The 17,940-nt window shown below is 41.3% G+C and overlaps 1 protein-coding gene across 3 annotated transcripts in view; it reads right to left on the reverse strand.

Annotated features, from left to right (window-relative positions):
* Positions 1 to 17,940, reverse strand: part of LOC125636961 (histone-arginine methyltransferase CARM1) — a 144,679-nt gene that overhangs the window by 59,909 nt on the left and 66,830 nt on the right. For all 3 annotated transcript variants that reach the window (XM_048850897.2, XM_048850898.2, XM_048850896.2), the window contains 3 exons: positions 10,361 to 10,467; positions 10,051 to 10,155; positions 607 to 717 (listed from right to left, as the gene is read on the reverse strand). In XM_048850897.2, coding sequence (XP_048706854.1) covers positions 607 to 717; positions 10,051 to 10,155; positions 10,361 to 10,467 — 323 coding nt within the window. The remainder of the gene's footprint in view (positions 1 to 606; positions 718 to 10,050; positions 10,156 to 10,360; positions 10,468 to 17,940) is intronic.

A 17,940-nucleotide genomic window follows, 5' to 3' on the forward strand; every position in this document is an offset into this window, starting at 1 on the left:
AGTGTTGTCCATCTATCATCTTTAAATTAGTATTACAACTCACTAAAAGAAAAATAAGATATCTGGATCAGAAAGATGTACAAAATTATATTATTTAGTAATCAGTGAACTTAGTAGTTATTTCCCTCTCTCAACTTAAACAGGACACATGTTACAGCTCAGTAAAGTGTGTGATTATTTCCTAAGACCAGAGAAAGAGCTGATTAATCACACTAAGGGATTGGAAATTAAATCAATAGTCAGAGCACCTACAACCAAAAGAATTTTTGTTAAAAATTTAAAAAAATACAAAAGGGAAAAGCAAAAAAAATTTTGTCAGGGAGAAAAGATTTAATCATTGTTATTTTAAGGGCATTTGTGACCTTATTAAAAAGGAAGGAAAATGATTTATTATATTACTATCAGTATTTATTACATTGTATCAACCAGAATATCTTTAAAGATATTTTTAAATTATGAACACTAACAACATACATCCTTAGTCATGTTATAAACAGAAATCTGCAGCATTGCCATTTGTGAGATGTGGTCCTAGATATCTGTTGCCTTTGTGGTACACTAGTTACCTACAGACCAGTTTAACACCTGGTTGAACAAAACACTTACCTCGGCATATTTTGCCACTGAGCTGGCTTCAACTGCATAGACTTTTCTAGCTCCAGCCTGCACTGCAAAAAACGAAAGGATTCCTGATCCACAGCCAACATCTAGGACCACCTTGAAAACAAAAGGCACACACACAAAAAAAAGAAGTTTAGAAGGTGGATTATTTTCAAAGTTGTTATTTCATTCTTGTATGTCTAAGTCCCAGAGGACCAAGCACGACATCCTGAAGAAATATTTAAACTGGGAGGAAAAATGGTGTTAAAAAGCCAATCATCATAAATTTTATTTTGGGTGCTTACATTTAAATAGATAAACTGCTTGAACTAGCGGTTCCTTCCCCTGGGCTACTTCCCTCTACTGCCCTTCAGCTTGTGGGGCTTCCTGCCCTCCCTCTGCACAAACCAGATGTCTCTTTACCTAGGGTCTTGGTCTTCTTAGCCCACCGCAGCACTTCTCCAAACTCTCCTCTGCTTCCCTCCAAACTGCTCTCTGCTCCAATACCAATCCACTGTGCTTCACCTCCTCCAAACTGCTCTCTGCTCCAACACCAATCCACTCTGCTTCATCTCCTTTCCTTGTCTGATTGAAGCAGGGGGGGTTTAATCAGGTGACTTGGCTTCAGGGGCTCTAATTGGCTTCAGGTGCTTTAATAAATCTATAGCAAACTTTCTTCCCTCTACAGGGAATAAGGCTCTAACACTCTCCTGCTGCCCTCTGGCCATGTTGTATCACAAAGAATACAGAAAATGGGTGAAGTATTAAGTAAGATTTAGATAGATTAGATGTACATGCGTGCACACAGACATATATGTATATATTTTGTGCAATATTTTTACATACTGCTAGGTCCATAAATAGCTGGGTGTAGTTTTCAAATGAAGGCCCTGATTCCGAAAAAACTTACGCACATATTTAACTTTAAGCAAATAGTATCACTGCAGGATTGAGTTTTGGGTTTTTTGTTTTTTTAAATGAAAACACTTATGCAGATGTATAACTTTAATCACATAAATAGCCCTGTGGAGTCCTCCAATGGGACTCCTTATGTGAGTAAAGTATGCAGTGGGGGTTTCTTTCAATGTATTTTCTCATTTCAAATGCTGGTGCCATAGTGTTGCCTAAACAGTCTGCATTCTGCTGCTAGCTTTATTACCAACACCAGCAGGTCCACACAAATCCCTCTATACTAAGCTGCATAAAGAGTGTAGCAATGGAATTACAAGTCACTCAAGATCTCATGGTTAAAGAGATTCAAAAGTGCATAGATAGATATTGGTAGTTAGTGGCAGAACGATTAAGATGAGTAGCCTAACCAGTGAGTGAGAGTGTGAGTGAAAGAGAAGTAATTCAGGAATGAATCTCCAGATCTGAACCTGCCCCCTCTGGTTTTGTTTCTGGGCTGGATACAAAACAAGAAGCCTTATTCTGCAATTCAAATCTGGCTGAAATTCTCATGAGATTTGGCCCAAGATAGTGGAAATCTCACAAGAACATTTAACTTTGTGATTTTTGCCATTTGGGAACAAAACCTCGTAAGACTTCAGTGCTATCTATTCAGAAATCAGATCATGCTCCTGACTTAACCTCAAACCTGAGCCCTGGCCTTAAATTAAACTGGCTCCAAAAACTGCCCCAATGGCCCTTCCTCTAGTAAACGCTGCAGCTCAATCTACCAATAAGCTCAAAACCTCCCAATAATGCAATTTGCGTAGCAGCCTTGAAAAATAAGATATTTTTGTGAATACATAAAAAGAAAGAGAAGTAGTATTGGCAAGAAAATCTGTCAGGGCTGAAAGCGTACTTCACTTTTAAAAAACATACTTTATGTGAAACCTAGGCTACGTACTAATGAAAGCAATCCAACCGCCAGCGCATATTGTAGCCAGTCTGAATCTCTGTTTCACAGATACAGGAAATACTAAGGCAACTAACATTGTTTCTTTTATTTTACATAGCTTCAAATTAGGCCTTGGGGCCAAAACATTGCCTCTAATATTATTTTCTTTTCCTAGTGCAAGATTTTATTAAGTTCATTTTTTATTTCACAGACAACAGGCTGTCACAGAGCCAGTTTTGTTTCTGTGCTTTGGTGAGTATTAGACCACACCTCCACGCCCAGAGGAGCTAACTTCAAAACAGCAAATTACTGCAAATATTGGGCAAAGGGGAATAAAGAAAAGGTAGAGGCAGGGAGCCAATGACAATCAAGCACAAGTTTCTGTTTAACCACAGGGCCGACGGAAGGATTTGTTGGTAGAAGATTTCTCAAAACCTACTGGGGAACACTGCTGATCATAACCTTTCCTTTTTGTGTATGTCGAGAGGAGAGGGAAGAACCAATGACTATGGTTAAACATTACTAATGGAATGGAGAAATGCGGCTTTCTACTTAGGGCCAGATTCTGAGCCCCTTCCTCACATCCAGTAACACACCTTACTTCTCATATGGTCCATCTGACTTTGTGGAGTAAGGTACTGCTATAGGGCATGGAGGTGCCCCCTGCTGAGATAATGTGGTGTTGCAGGCATACCTACCTTGGTTTCCTTTCTTTCAGGGCCTTTTAAGAATTCCACACAGTCCCCAAATGGATATAAGACAAGATTCCCCTGAAGGGGTTCTACTTTATTAAATCCAAAATAAGCTTAAACTATAGTCTCTTTCCTTGGGCTCGGAGGTTACACAGCCTTCCTCCTTGGGGCCTGTGGTTCTCAATCCTGGGAGCGTCTCTCCCTTTGGAAAGTTTCTTTCTCTATGAGTACCTCCTGTAAGCAAACCCTAATAGTTTTTTATCAGGCCCAAGTGTTCATTATCCAATTAACTACCTAGATGGGCTCATTAAATTAACTCTTCACAGGTAGCCTAGGCCCAGACTCCCTTTAAGGGGCCAGCAATGTCATGACAGGCACTATCCATTGTAAGAGCATCAGAACCCAGCCCTCAGTGGGTATGTCTACACTGCAAAGAAAACCCACAGCTGGCCCATGTCAGCAGACTCAGGCTTGTGGGGCTTGGGCTGTGGGGCTGTTTCATTACAGTGTAGACATCCGGGCTCAGGCTACAGCCCAAGCTTGGAGACCCACCCCAGCTCGCAGGGCCCTGCAGCTCATGCTCCAGCCTGAGCCCAGAAGTCTACACTTCAATGAAACAGCCCCACAGCCTAAGCCCCATGAACCCACATCGGCTGGCACAGGCCTGCTGCAGGCGTCTAGTTGCTGTGTAGAGATTTTCACAGTGCATTGTCTTAGTGACCACAGTAGATTTTCAATACATGGAATTAGCATTTTTTTCCCAATAAGAAGTCAAATATTCTCAATATAAGTGTCTAGTTTTAGGACTGGCTGTTAGTGAGTTTACTCTATATATGTATTTGCTCTCATATATTTATATCTATGTATAAGTAAATAAATAAGGACAGTAATTTGTGGGAGTTTCAAGAACTAGTCTGAAGCAGATGTGTGGCTACTTAAATAATTGTGAAAAATCAACATTTCAGGGAGGATTTGTGCTGTACCCATCTAATTAGAGCGAGGTCATTATCCTGCAAACTCTCACAAAGGTGAGTAATTTTCCACATTGAATTTAGTGGGACTATCCACAGGTGGAAAGATATACACATGCTTAAGCATTTGCAAAACAGAGGTCTGCTCAGGCCTAATTTTTAGGCCTGACCAGGACCCAACCCGATCCCTACCTTTCCCCCCATCCCTTAATCAGCACTGCCACAGCTTCCTGCCCATGGGGTTGGCAGCGGCTGCATGACCCATTCCCGTCATCCACTGCCCTCTGCTGTGCTGTGAAATAAGAAGCGCTAAGACAGCCAGCAGGAACGGGGCTTGCAGCCATTGCCATTCCGGCCCCACCAGCAGCAGGGGGAGAGCACCCTGAGGGCGTCCAGTTGTTATTCCACCTCACCTGGACCTGACACTGTAGTCTGGACCCATTGGGTTTGGGTCAGGTTGCAAGGCTCTAGAATAAGGGCCTTATTCCTGAAAGGGACACCATCAATTTAAAAAAATCAATCACAATATGGTCTAACTATTTCTACCATACTGTTGTTACTTGTAACATCTAATTATTATCTGACTGAAAGATTCGTTTTCTCTTTCTAATTTCTCTCTCTGATTACTGAATGTCTTTAAGAGCACTTTTTATATATCTGCTCCCCTGTAGAATCAGGTCAGTTCCCCTTTGTTTGTGTGAGTCTTTCATACAGCAAAGGAGGGTGTGGAGGGGACTTTTTAAAATACAAGAAAAATGTGACTTTAAAAGTCACAAAAATTGGCTGGGGAGACTTAGGGCAGGTGTAGTACATAAACTACTCAAATAATTTTTTTTTAAAATTACACTTATGGGCAACATTTTCAAAAGTGTCAAGTGACTTAGGAGCCTAAATCCCATTTTCAAAAGAGAATTAGGAAATTATTTCTAACTTTACACTTACCATCTATTTAAAAATATTGTATTTTTTTGTTTTAGGTCATTACTTCTAGTTAAACCACAAGAAGACATTTTGACTTGCAAGGCGCCATGTTAGTGGCATTTCAACATTTGAAGTCCAGGGTAAAATTTTCAAAAGCAACATAGGTAGTTAGGAAATTATTTCCTAATGCCAAATAGTGAGGGAGACCAGACAAGAATAGAAAAAATGTATGATTAAAAAGTTTGAGGCAACTCTAGTGAAAGTACTCTAGAGACAACACTTAAAAGGTTGTTATGGAGAAGAGGACAATTTTAAGTAGTGTAGAGGACAATCCAAGCAATGTTTTCTAACTTTATTATCGAGGATTCATTACTTTTTAAAAATTGTCTCCATATTCTTTAGGCTTCCTTAAAAACACAAATGGTTGGTACAAGCACTACCCACAATTGGTTCTGAAGTAGCTCATCTATTACTCAAATTACAAACAGAATGTGTATTGAAAATACCGCCAAGAACGTTATCAAGGGGTCCAGAATCAGTTTTTACCACCACACCTCAGACCAACCGCTTCATAGAATCATAGAATATCAGGGTTGGAAGGGACCCCAGAAGGTCATCTAGTCCAACCCCCTGCTCGAAGCAGGACCAATTCCCAGTTACATCATCCCAGCCAGGGCTTTGTCAAGCCTGACCTTAAAAACCTCTAAGGAAGGAGATTCTACCACCTCCCTAGGTAACGCATTCCAGTGTTTCACCACCTTCTTAGTGAAAAAGTTTTTCCTAAGATCCAATCTAAACCTCCCCCACTGCAACTTGAGACCATTACTCCTCGTTCTGTCATCTGCTACCATGGAGAACAGTCTAGAGCCATCCTCTTTGGAACCCCCTTTCAGGTAGTTGAAAGCAGCTATCAAATCCCCCCTCATTCTTCTCTTCTGCAGGCTAAACAATCCCAGCTCCCTCAGCCTCTCCTCATAAGTCATGTGTTCCAGACCCCTAATCATTTTTGTTGCCCTTCGCTGGACTCTCTCCAATTTATCCACATCCTTCTTGTAGTGTGGGGCCCAAAACTGGACACAGTACTCCAGATGAGGCCTCACCAATGTCGAATAGAGGGGAATGATCACGTCCCTCGATCTGCTCGCTATGCCCCTACTTATACATCCCAAAATGCCATTGGCCTTCTTGGCAACAAGGGCACACTGCTGACTCATATCCAGCTTCTCGTCCACTGTCACCCCTAGGTCCTTTTCCGCAGAACTGCTGCCTAGCCATTCGGTCCCTAGTCTGTAGCGGTGCATTGGATTCTTCCGTCCTAAGTGCAGGACCCTCACTTATCCTTGTTGAACCTCATCAGATTTCTTTTGGCCCAATCCTCCAATTTGTCTAGGTCCTTCTGTATCCTATCCCTCCCCTCCAGCGTATCTACCTCTCCTCCCAGCTTAGTATCATCCGCAAATTTGCTGAGAGTGCAAACCACACCATCCTCCAGATCATTTATGAAGATATTGAACAAAACCGGCCCCAGGACCGACCCTTGGGGCACTCCACTTGATAACGGGCTGCCATCTAGACATGGAGCCATTGATCACTACCCATTGAGCCCGACAATCTAGCCAGCTTTCTACCCACCTTATAGTGCATTCATCCAGCCCATACTTCCTTAACTTGCTGACAAGAATACTGTGGGAGACCGTGTCAAAAGCTTTGCTAAAGTCAAGAAACAATACATCCACTGCTTTCCCTTCATCCACAGAATCAGTAATCTCATCATAAAAGGCAATTAGATTAGTCAGGCATGACCTTCCCTTGGTGAATCCATGCTGGCTGTTCCTGATCACTTTCCTCTCATGCAAGTGCTTCAGGATTGATTCTTTGAGGACCTGCTCCATGATTTTTCCAGGGACTGAGGTGAGGCTGACTGGCCTGTAGTTCCCAGGATCCTCCTCCTTCCCTTTTTTAAAGATTGGCACTACATTAGCCTTTTTCCAGTCATCCGGGACTTCCCCCGTTCGCCACGAGTTTTCAAAGATAATGGCCAATGGCTCTGCAATCACAGCCGCCAATTCCTTCAGCACTCTCAGATGCAACTCGTCCGGCCCCATGGACTTGTGCACGTCCAGCTTTTCTAAATAGTCCCTAACCACCTCTATCTCCACAGAGGGCTGGCCATCTCTTCCCCATTTTGTGATGCCCAGCGCAGCAGTCTGGGAGCTGACCTTGTTAGTGAAAACAGAGGCAAAAAAAGCATTGAGTACATTAGCTTTTTCCACATCCTCTGTCACTAGGTTGCCTCCCTCATTCAGTAAGGGGCCCATTCATTCCTTCACAAGATAAATTTTTCCAAAAAATAATTGAAATGTGAAGGTGATTGCTTCTCCATCATAAATGCCTTTCACTTCATGTAATTTGACTTCCTTACATCAAAGGAGGAAAGTGACAGCAATGTGAAAATCAACTGAATGGCCAAACTGGCTAGGAAACAAGTAACAACTGAATCAAACTCTTTTTGAAGATCTGAAAATTACTGTGCTCTTTTATCCTCATCTTACTCCCTCCCCCCATCACGCTTCTTATATATTTCAGTCTTTCAGATGCCTCTATGCTTTCTGGCTTTCACAGTAAACACTGGTGCAGTGTTTCTGCCCTGGCTAGCCCAAACCTAAGCAGCACTGAAATTCTCAGATTCTCGTGGGAAAGAGTTTTCTCACAAAATATCCTATCCAATTTTTCTACCACATTTGTTCTGAAACTTCTCATTTCACAGGACAGGGAATAGGGAGACCATTCTCTAGGTGGGTGGCCGGCAGCATCAAGTTTGTAACAGCTTTACTATTAGGTATGCTGAACAGAGGCCAAGGCAGTTCCAACAGTTGGAAAAATAAATACCCCAAGAGAGAACGCAAGCAGCTGTACAACAGCAATAGCTGCTAAAGGGGCCAACAGGTACAAAATATACACAGCCTACACACTTCCTCCTCCTTAATTCAGCATAAAAGAAATGTGCACAACTGGGTTCTGCTGTCCATTTTCTACCTTCTCACTATAAAAAGCAAAAACTCTTATTGGGGTTCTCATCAGTAGGGAGCCAAAGGACAAGGAGTGTTCCCAATCCACTGCTGTTCTACTAGTTACAGACCCTGTAATACCAGATTTCTACCTGTTCTGGTAAGAAAATTAATCAGTTGATGATGTAACAAATCAACAATCCAATACCATTCACACTCTTATGGGCCAGGCACTGGTGTTCCAGGCAAACTGGGCAAGCCCTCCCATGTTCCTAGCTCGCTGGTATTGTTGAGGGAGGATTGTCTCAGGCATAAAAGGGGTTAAGGTTTCTTAAACCCCTTTGTTTTACTTTTACAAAATTAAACAGTTAAGTATGGTTTGAGGTTTGCATAAAGGTATGACTGACCTATTCCCATTGCAAACAGGCATCATAAAATGCATCTTAACCTTTTACTAAACACATACAAAGAAGAAAAACTCAGAACATCAGAAACTTTAAAAAGTGAAGAGAAACTTTATTTTAACTATTTTCTTTATTTTGACTTATGTTTTATGAAGGGGAAATTTCTTGCTTAATTTAGATTGTATTAAAAGTCTTGTTTTGGGGTGGTGTCAATTTTAGATGGCCCTGAGTTGACATCAGCCTTGTTTTTTGCTGTTGTCTTAAAAAGCAGATAAGTGCACACAGAAAGCAGGAGTTGGGGGAAGACATTACAGGTGCAGCGCACAGTCTTAGCCATTTACAGACCTGGAAAACTTTTAGCAGATTGGTAAACTGTTGCTTTCAGATTGCATTTTTGGTTATAGCAGTGTTCCATACTGGATCCTATGCTGCTTAACATATTGATTAATGATCTGGAAGAGGGATGAATAGTGAGACAGCAAATTCTGCAGATTACACAGTTATTTAGATTAGTCAAGAACAGAGAGACAGAGAGGAACCGCAGATGGTCCTAACCAAAGCCAGGTGTGACTGCGCAATGTGGCAAATTAAGTTCAACACTGAAACAGAGTAATGCGACTTTGGTGTGAAAACATTTTATCTATTCAGATACACCTTACAGGGTTCTAAATTAATGATATCAATTCAAGAAAGGGGACTGGGCATCCCCGCAGATTGCTCAATGAAGACTTCTACGCAATTTGCAGCAGGGACATTCAATAAACTAAAAGATGGCAAATTCAAAACTGATCAAAGGAAACACTTTTTTCACACAATGTGTACGTAAACTGTGGAACTCATTGCCACAAGATGTTGTCTTTAGGGATCAAAATTTAGCAAGATTCAAAAAGGGATTGACCATGTATATGGATACGATGGTTAAACAGTGGAATAAATTGCCTACAGAGGTTGTGGAATCTCCATAATTGGGGATTTTTAAGAGCAGGTTAGACAAACACCTGTCAGGGATGGTCTAGATAATACTTAGTCCTGCCTGGAGTGCAGGGGACTGGACTAGATGACCACTCGAGGTTCGTTCCAATTCTATGAATATCCAGAGGTATGATATGATATACATTTTTGGAAGGGATATTCAACCTCATACTTCACGATTTAAGCCAATCTCTTAACTATTAGCAAGTAGGAGGAGACCTCTTTTTTATTTGGGGTTTTTTTTGGGGGGGGCGGGGGGTAGGGGGAGAAGGAGGGCAGATTGCCCCAAACCTGCCTAATGCAAACTTTTTTGCACCTTCCTGTGAAGCATCTGGGCACTGTTAAAGAAAGATTTTAGGAGTGTTCAGATTTGGGTTTCGGGTTAGTCTGCAGGGGCCAGCTGTGAAATTCTGATCTAATGTTTGGATCCAGGGTTTAGATTCAATCTATCCTAAGGTACCTTTAATGTGACCCATCACCATATTGCCTAGGCATCCATATACTTGACACCTATTTTTGTAAACATATGAGTTGCATATCAGTACACTCATGCACAAAGTTCTAGGAAAGATCAGACAGGAGAGTTCAATCAATGTTATTCTTCCGGACACAATTATGTTTGGATCCAACAGAGCTTACCTTGTCTTTAAAATCTATGTGGTTCTGTAGAATAGCTCTGTGATATGTGGCCGTCCTCACAAAATCCTGCATCATATTCTGTTGTTGAGATAGACAGCCATAGAACTAAAAGGAAAGGAGGAATGGAAAAATAGAAAAAGATAAAGCCCATCTTCTACCAAACTACCTGTATTCAACAGTAACAAGGGCCTGACCCTTTGCTGCAGAATCCTGAACTAACTTTCTACCTGGTCCGGTGACTAAGGTCAGAAAAACGGGGAAACATCTATAACTTAGCTTCCACAAAACTGGCATTAGATGGCTTTGTTACCTGAAAATACTGAGCAGCAGATGCCTCTTCTGTTCGCTGATTGAAAACGGAGTGTTCCTTCTTCTGATTCCGGCACCTCTTCAGTGCATTTGAAAATGTGCTGTATTCTAGAAAAGAAAAAAAGAAAAATGGAGCAAAATATGAAAACTACTAATCCACAGAGAGCAAAATAGCATGTTCACAACAAGAACTCAGTGATAGATTTTGTTTGGAGTGGTGAAGGGGAATGGTGCCTCTTATAAAGTTAGCTATTTATTAGCTGACCCAACAGTCTCAGCTACAGTTGATTATTTACATTAAGAAAAATGTTATGTTAATGCAAAACAGCAGAATATGATGGCAGAGCTAGTAATGGAATGCATGTGTTAAATTATTAGGCTATATTACATGGTATGAAATTCTCCATCTTTGCTAAACTTTCGGGAGCCTTGAGAGATGAGTCTCAGTATCTGAACTGATTATTGAGGAGCACGTGGGTGGTCATAACACTGTTGCCCTGTGGCGAATCCCTGACAGGCCTGTTCAAGTGGCCATGAGTTATGGCTGAATCTGTTGGAGGAGTTTCTTTGTGTTGCAGAAAAGCTGGGCAAAGGGGAGTTAATCTTCAGAGTCCACCTAGAGTAGCCTCAGCCAATAATGAGAACAGTAGGGATAATTGGGGAAGGAATAACCTTGAGCTAGGAGGTATCCATCCCAGGATGAAGTCACAAAAATTTGCAGGGCAGAGGGATGGTCTAAGAAACCACTAGCTAGAGGCTGCTGAGGACTATGCATGTTACCAATATTCTAGCTAGTACCCCTGGAGCAGGACAGGGTGTGCGTCTGTGGATCTGAACATTTTTTATATTGGACATGTGGTAGGAAAACGCAAGCAGGCCTGAAAGCTCAGCAGCTTTTGGATCTGATCGAAAAAACTGAAGCAAAACTTTTCACACAGGGAACAAAAGACAACACATACCGGAAATTTAATTAAATATAGAATTTATTTAGAAAAGGAAAAGCTCTGAAAAGAGGTTTCTGCATAAAAGTAGCATAAATGGTAATAAAACCAAGCACGAAAGTCTTCCCTCCTCTGTTCATGGCTGGCTCCTGAAATAAAAGTTAAAACAAGAGCAGTCAGAACAGTTTTAAGTAAGCCATGTTATATTAACAACTTACTGACCAAAAGAAAGAGAAAGAGGGGTGGGGGAGAGAACTCCAAAACCCACAGGTCTTCAAATAAAAATAATTAATTTCTGATTAATACAAAGTACATACACAAGGAAGTTGTCACTTAGTGCTCTAGTCAAGTAGGAGCTGTTTGAGTAGCAGCCCTTCAAACCCAGAGATCTGGAAAATAAAAATATAACAGCAGTTAATTAGCCAACAACAATAAATCTCAGAATACAGTAACCAAGGAAAACAATCACCTCCTCCATCTTTTCTTCGACTTTTGACCTCCCCAAACCAGGACTTAAGTTGTACTGGTCCCTCTCTGCTGGGGACAGCTGCCACAAACAAGGCAAAGACAGCTAGGAGAGGCAGCAGCTGGCTTTCCTAACCCAGCCCATAAAAACTTCAACAAGTTGGATATGAGCTTTCCTAAGGAGAAACACACAAATACACAAAAAGAAAAAAAAAGTAGAGCTGATGAATCAAATACAAATAAAGGGTTCTACCCTATTGTCCTTGCTCAGGCAAACCTTAGTCAATGGGAGTTCTGTTTGAGTAGGAACTTCAAAGACAGACTCAGAAAGTAAATGTTTTAAATGTCTGGTAAAAACGTATGGCAAACAGGATGCAGAACTCACTAGAAATTTAGCCAGCGATTTCCTTTTCTGTTGCTGCTGCTCAGGTCTTTCAGCCCCTGTCCACGTAGAATCACTAAATCTGGAAAGGTGGAGTTGAATAGAGTCTCCATGCTCCTTACAGCCATATATTCTGTTTCAGTGAGAGGGCTTAGCACTGATGAATAAGACAAACACATGCACGGTTCCTCAAGCAAGTCTGAACCAAATCACGTAACAACCCACTGAACTTGTTGGGCAACCCAGGGCCAACTAAAGCAAAGGCTTTACAGGTCTACACCCAAGGCTCAGATAACACACTAAGGGGTATTAAGTTCGAAACCCACTGCTCTGGTGGACCCTGCCAACACCACCCCAACGGGGGACTGCGTATAGCAGTGGGAGAGTGCAGCAGGCCTGGCTCATTCCCAACCCAAGCAGGTACACTTTGGCTGCAGAGGTAAGTATGGGGTGGGAGGTGGTGGCACTTGCTCCTACCATTGTGGGGCGGTGGATCCCTGCTGCCACTCTTGTGAGGCAGGGGGCAAGAAAGCCCATACTGCTACCACTGTCTCTTTGGGAAGGGAGGACCCATCTGCCTGCCACTACAAGAGGGGCTCTTTGATGGGATCCCCGGGGTACAACTTGGAACTGGGGTCTTAACTCTCCAGCCTGGGCTGTCTCTCACAATGCTTTGCTAGTGACAAGCAGCAAACCCCTTGGGTGCTGTTATCGCTTAGCCCAACCGCACGTGGAGCCGCACACCCAGCTAGACTGCGTGAATGTTCCCTAAACCACTCACAAATCACACAGAGAAAGGCACCAGCAAATCTCCCAAGCCCCCAGCCTTGCACCCCCAGAACAGACTGTCTTGCCCTGGTCAGAAGTCTGACCAGTGTAAGTTCATTACCCAGTCTGCCCCTCCCTCAGTGTGGAGAGGACACACACCAGCCTTAGTAAACTGAGCTGAGATTTCCCAAGCACTTCACCCAAAACACACTGCTTCCGGTAAAATATAAAACAATGTATTAACTACAGAGAGAGAGAGATTTTAAGTGATTATAAGTGGAAAGCACAAAAGACCAGAGATAGTTACCAAAGAAAATAAAAAGTAAGCACACAGTCTAAATCTTAAACCTTATTAGATTAGGCAGTATTTGGATCAAGCAGTTTTCTCACCCCCCTGGATGTTGCAGGCAGGTTACAGTTCTTAATACACAGGCTTCCCCCTTAAGCCTGGGGCAGCGTTCTTGTTGCTTCCAACTTACATGGGAGAGGAGAAAGGTAAAAGCATGATGACACTGTTTCCTATTTTATATCATCAGTCCATGTGCCTGGAAAACACCAGCCCAGATGTGTCCTGGTGGACTTTGCTGAGTCACAGAGGTGAGCAATCCCCCACTCTGTGATGCACGCACAGCCCTCTTACAGCTTTGTAAACCCCTCGATTACAACTCCCCTGCTGATTAAACAAACACTCTCCTGGGAGTGGGCTGTATGACATATATATTAATGATATGACATGGGTGAATATGGAGGCTCCAGGGTGCTGCCTTGAGGTAGAGTGCCACAGGCTCCTGTGTGAAGATGGGGCCATGGTGAGCGAGCAGGACTGAAGGATTGGGGTGGGGAGAGAGCCTGCCTTGCCTTATGAGCCTGGGGTCCTGGACTGACTATATCCAGCCCTGGAGCAACCTATAAGCAATCTGGAATCAACACTGCCACTACATGATGCCTCGCTGACATGCCCCTTTCTATCCCTCACAGCACAGAGAAAAAGTAAATTTGAGGAAACTCAATAAAAAGATATACAGTTTCCATGGGATGAACAGAACCTTGTGAGGCCCAGCTGCTTGCCCTGCATCTAGAGGTGGGCCAGAAACTAACCCACTTCACTCTTCTGCTGTTATCTTCCCATGAAGTAAAGCAGTAAAGAGTCCCATGCTAGGGGAAAAATTCTTTTCCAAAAACAGCCAGTATCTTATGCCTCTTCCATTCCTTCCTAATTATTTGAAAGGTGAGAGCTGGTGCAATACCTTTGCCTTCCTTTTCCCCCCAAGGACAATCTTTTTTCTCTCTCTCTCTCTCTCACACACAGTTTGCAAAAGTGTTAACACAGGATAGAGAACAGCAACCTTAATTATGACTCATCTTTGATCTCAGAGGATGTGCGTGATGGGAAGAAGAGAAAGAACTATGTTCATCTGCTTGTCGTACTTTCTCCTCTGGGTCGGGATAGATGATTGTAACAGTAATTGTCCACTTACGATCCCAGCAAATTATAAAACAGACAGACATTGGGTTAAAAGAAGAAAGAATAGTGGTCCTAAATGAAGTGTTTAGACAAAAGTCTGGTTTTTTTCAGTACTGGCCTCGGATGACCTTAGTCCATCAGTTTCCTTTACATAAGCCCTGGGTGGATGCTGGAAGAACATAAGAGCCTCTTGAAGAATGCAAAGGGGAGAAATGGGGAAAGAGACAAACGCTCCTTGTGTCCCTCCCCACTCTCCTCTACTAGAACTTGCCATAATAGTGGAACTGTACTGCCATCCTGTTATCCAAAACATCACACAAGGTACTCAAGATTCAGGAAGAAAAAATAGTGGCTGCATTACATCTTTTAACTCCCAGCAAGCTTAGAGTAAGCTTTTAATCCTGTCTCTATTTTCTGGGTGTACCTCAGTGGCTTACGCTAGAAACTATGTGAGCTACTTTTATATTAAAAAATAAATATGAATCTTGATAATCATTTTTGGGTAAGAAACAATTAATTCATTCCAGCAAAATGAAAAAATAAAAATCTTAGCTGAATAAATTAAATTAAAGCATCAGTTTACAACATTTCCATGAAAAACTAATTGTTTCACCTGTTTGAAATCCCCACAGCCTTCAATCCAGCTTCTAACTGAATCAACGTACCACACAAAGCTCTCTCCTCTTATTTTGTTTCCATCCACTGAAATTTAAATGTTAAGCCCCTTCAACCTTTACAAATTTCACGTCTAAAGAGAGAGTCTTTTACTTATGCAGGAAATGATAGATAAATAACTTCAAATTCCAGATCAGCTCGCAGATAGAAATTATTACTGCAGCTTGGAGTTTTGATTTTTTTAAGTTTATGTTTATTCTCTTCCTCATACAGGACACTGCTCCTAAAGGAAATCATTTAGATCTCTTTAGGCAAAAAGTATTCATTACAAGGTTATCGTTTTCAGATATTGTCTGAAACCTCAGTTACTTGCGTTTGTCTATGTAAATCCCATGATAAACAGCCACAGTTCTACATGTTTACAATTGACTGTGTAAAAACTGAACGAATGATTGAAAAAACTGTAAATAAAATGGATATAGAAGATAAATCAGAAGTGACAATCTGTAATGGAAAAGCTGCATATTTTGGATTCTTTTTAGGATGAATGGGATGGCTATTTCATTCATAGATTGTTCCTGAAGGAGGCAGAACATTGCTAGCCACTCTGTCTTCAGTATTAAGCAGGTATTTCCAGTAACTCTTTTGGTTCCATTTGCAGCCCACACACTGATGTAGTATTTTTCCCTTCTGGTTGATTACCCTACTTAACAGAAAAGATCTCTTCAAACGTCTTTTAACATTTACAACTCCTGGCTGCTGCTAACCATCACAGATCTTATGAATATGTTCACGCTCATATATTGACAAATGTTCTTTGATTGAAACCTAGTTTTCTGACTAGGAATTTAATCTGCTCCAACAGTTCTGGAGACATGCCCAAAGCACTGCCCCAGCCACTATGAAAATGGACTAGGTATACTTCTGTATTTAACAAAGATGTTATCCCAAATTGTCTTATTTTAAATATCTATTCAACTTCAGTATGTAAAGCAGGCTTTCAAAACTGCAAGCCGGTAGGAACATTTATAATTTTACTTGGACAAATAAAAAGCAGTGTCTATTGTACAGCAAGAAAATAGGTTAGATAACTTAAGGCTGACTGTTCTCTGTAGTCTCTTTGCTGAATCAGAATTACTTGCAAGTCTTTATTTGAAAGTAAAGTTCAAAAATAATCCACCCCAAGAATGGTTAAACACATAACTTGCATATTTCTGGGTTGCCCTGATTAGAACTCTACATTTTCCAACCAAGTGCCAAACACTTGGAGCTAAAAATCTATTCAACATTCCTGCTTGATTTTCAAGAACCAACAGAATATTTACTGTTAATCCTAGGGCCCCATGTACTTTACCGAGGTTTTAGGACTCTGTACAACACGTTATCCTTCTAGGACAGTAGTGGAACCGATTCTCTTCTCAGAAGGCTGCTGGATTGCCAGAGATGGTACCATACTACTACCTGTAAGCTCGATTCTGCAGACCTGTCTCCGTAAAGTACTTTTACTGTTTTGTGGGCTATAAATCCAAGTACAGCATTATTTAACCAAGCGGTGCATGGCCTAGTAATCTGAGTCTCAAAATCCAGACTCCTCTAACCCTGCTTTGACAGAGGCTCCTTCTATTGTCTTGGGCAAATTACTTAACCTAGCTGCTTGTTTCTTCATGGGTAAAACGCAGTAATACTTACCTACCTACTTCACAAGGTTCTTGTGAGGATTAGATTTGCAAAAGCATTTAAAGGTCATCTGCAAAGGAAAAGATACTGGGTTTTGTGGCTCTTTTTGCTTCTTTATGTCATATAAGGATGGCCTGAAAATTTTTCGCCACCTGTGTCCCAAAAAGTTTTTTTTTTTTTTAAATATTAGAAATTCAGGTCTTTTCTACTTTGGTCTTTCTTGAAGATACAATGGACAACTTGAGAACTGGAAGGATGATATCATAATATCAAGCACGTAAAATCAATTTGAGAGGGGGATTATAATTTTTTGCTAAATAAAACCAAAATCCCAACCACACTTATCTAACTCACAATGTTCTATAAACAATTGAAAGGAAAAATCTGCCAAAGTTTCAACACTTCTCTCTCCACTAAGGGCTGATAAACTCACAATTCATATTATAAGACCTCTAATAAAATCCTTCAAAAAACTCCAAAACCGAAATTCTTGAAATTCTGAAAGACTTGAAAATCCCTCACCTCTGTTTGCCAGAAGCTGGGAATGGGCAACTGGAGGTGGATCACTTGATGATTACCTGTTCTGTTCATTGGCCTGGCATTGGCCACTGTCAGAAGACAGGATATTGGGCTAGATGGACCTTTGATCTGACCCAGTATGGCCGTTCTTACGTAATTCTTAATATTTTTAAGTAAAAAAAACAAGCAGTTTTATTTATTGCCTTTTTATACACATCAGAACAAAGCAACAAAAAAGGCACACCCATTTGGTTTCCTGACCAGGTCACTTAAGGTGGAAATTGCGATGTGCCGAAAATGACATGTATTTTTAGGCACTGTGAAGCAGTCACCAATAGAGCCTTGTCTAACAAGCAAAGCTGCATCGGTTTAACTAAAATTGGTTTAAAAACCAATTAACCTAAACTGGTTCAAACCCCCTATTAGATATTTTTAAATCAATTTAAAACCTGTCTCATGTTGATTTATCTTAAGTCAATTCCTTCACAAATTAAGTTAAATCAGTTTAAACCAGGGTGCAAGCAGGGGTTAGTGCCAGTTTAACTAAACCGATTTTAAAACAGACCTTTAGTTAAACTAGCACAACTCAGTGTGTAGACAAGGCCTTATTAGTGATACTGCAATGGGTTATGTGCTTCTAAGTGATTTTATCAGCCAAGTGAAGGTGCTTAGGGTGGAACTTTATGGTGGCCTTAAACAGAGACACAGCTACATGCTCTCCTTCCAAATGCAGTACCCAATTAGCTCCT

This window comes from Caretta caretta, chromosome 5 (assembly GCF_965140235.1).
Source record: "Caretta caretta isolate rCarCar2 chromosome 5, rCarCar1.hap1, whole genome shotgun sequence".
NCBI classification, from domain to species: Eukaryota; Metazoa; Chordata; order Testudines; family Cheloniidae; genus Caretta; species Caretta caretta.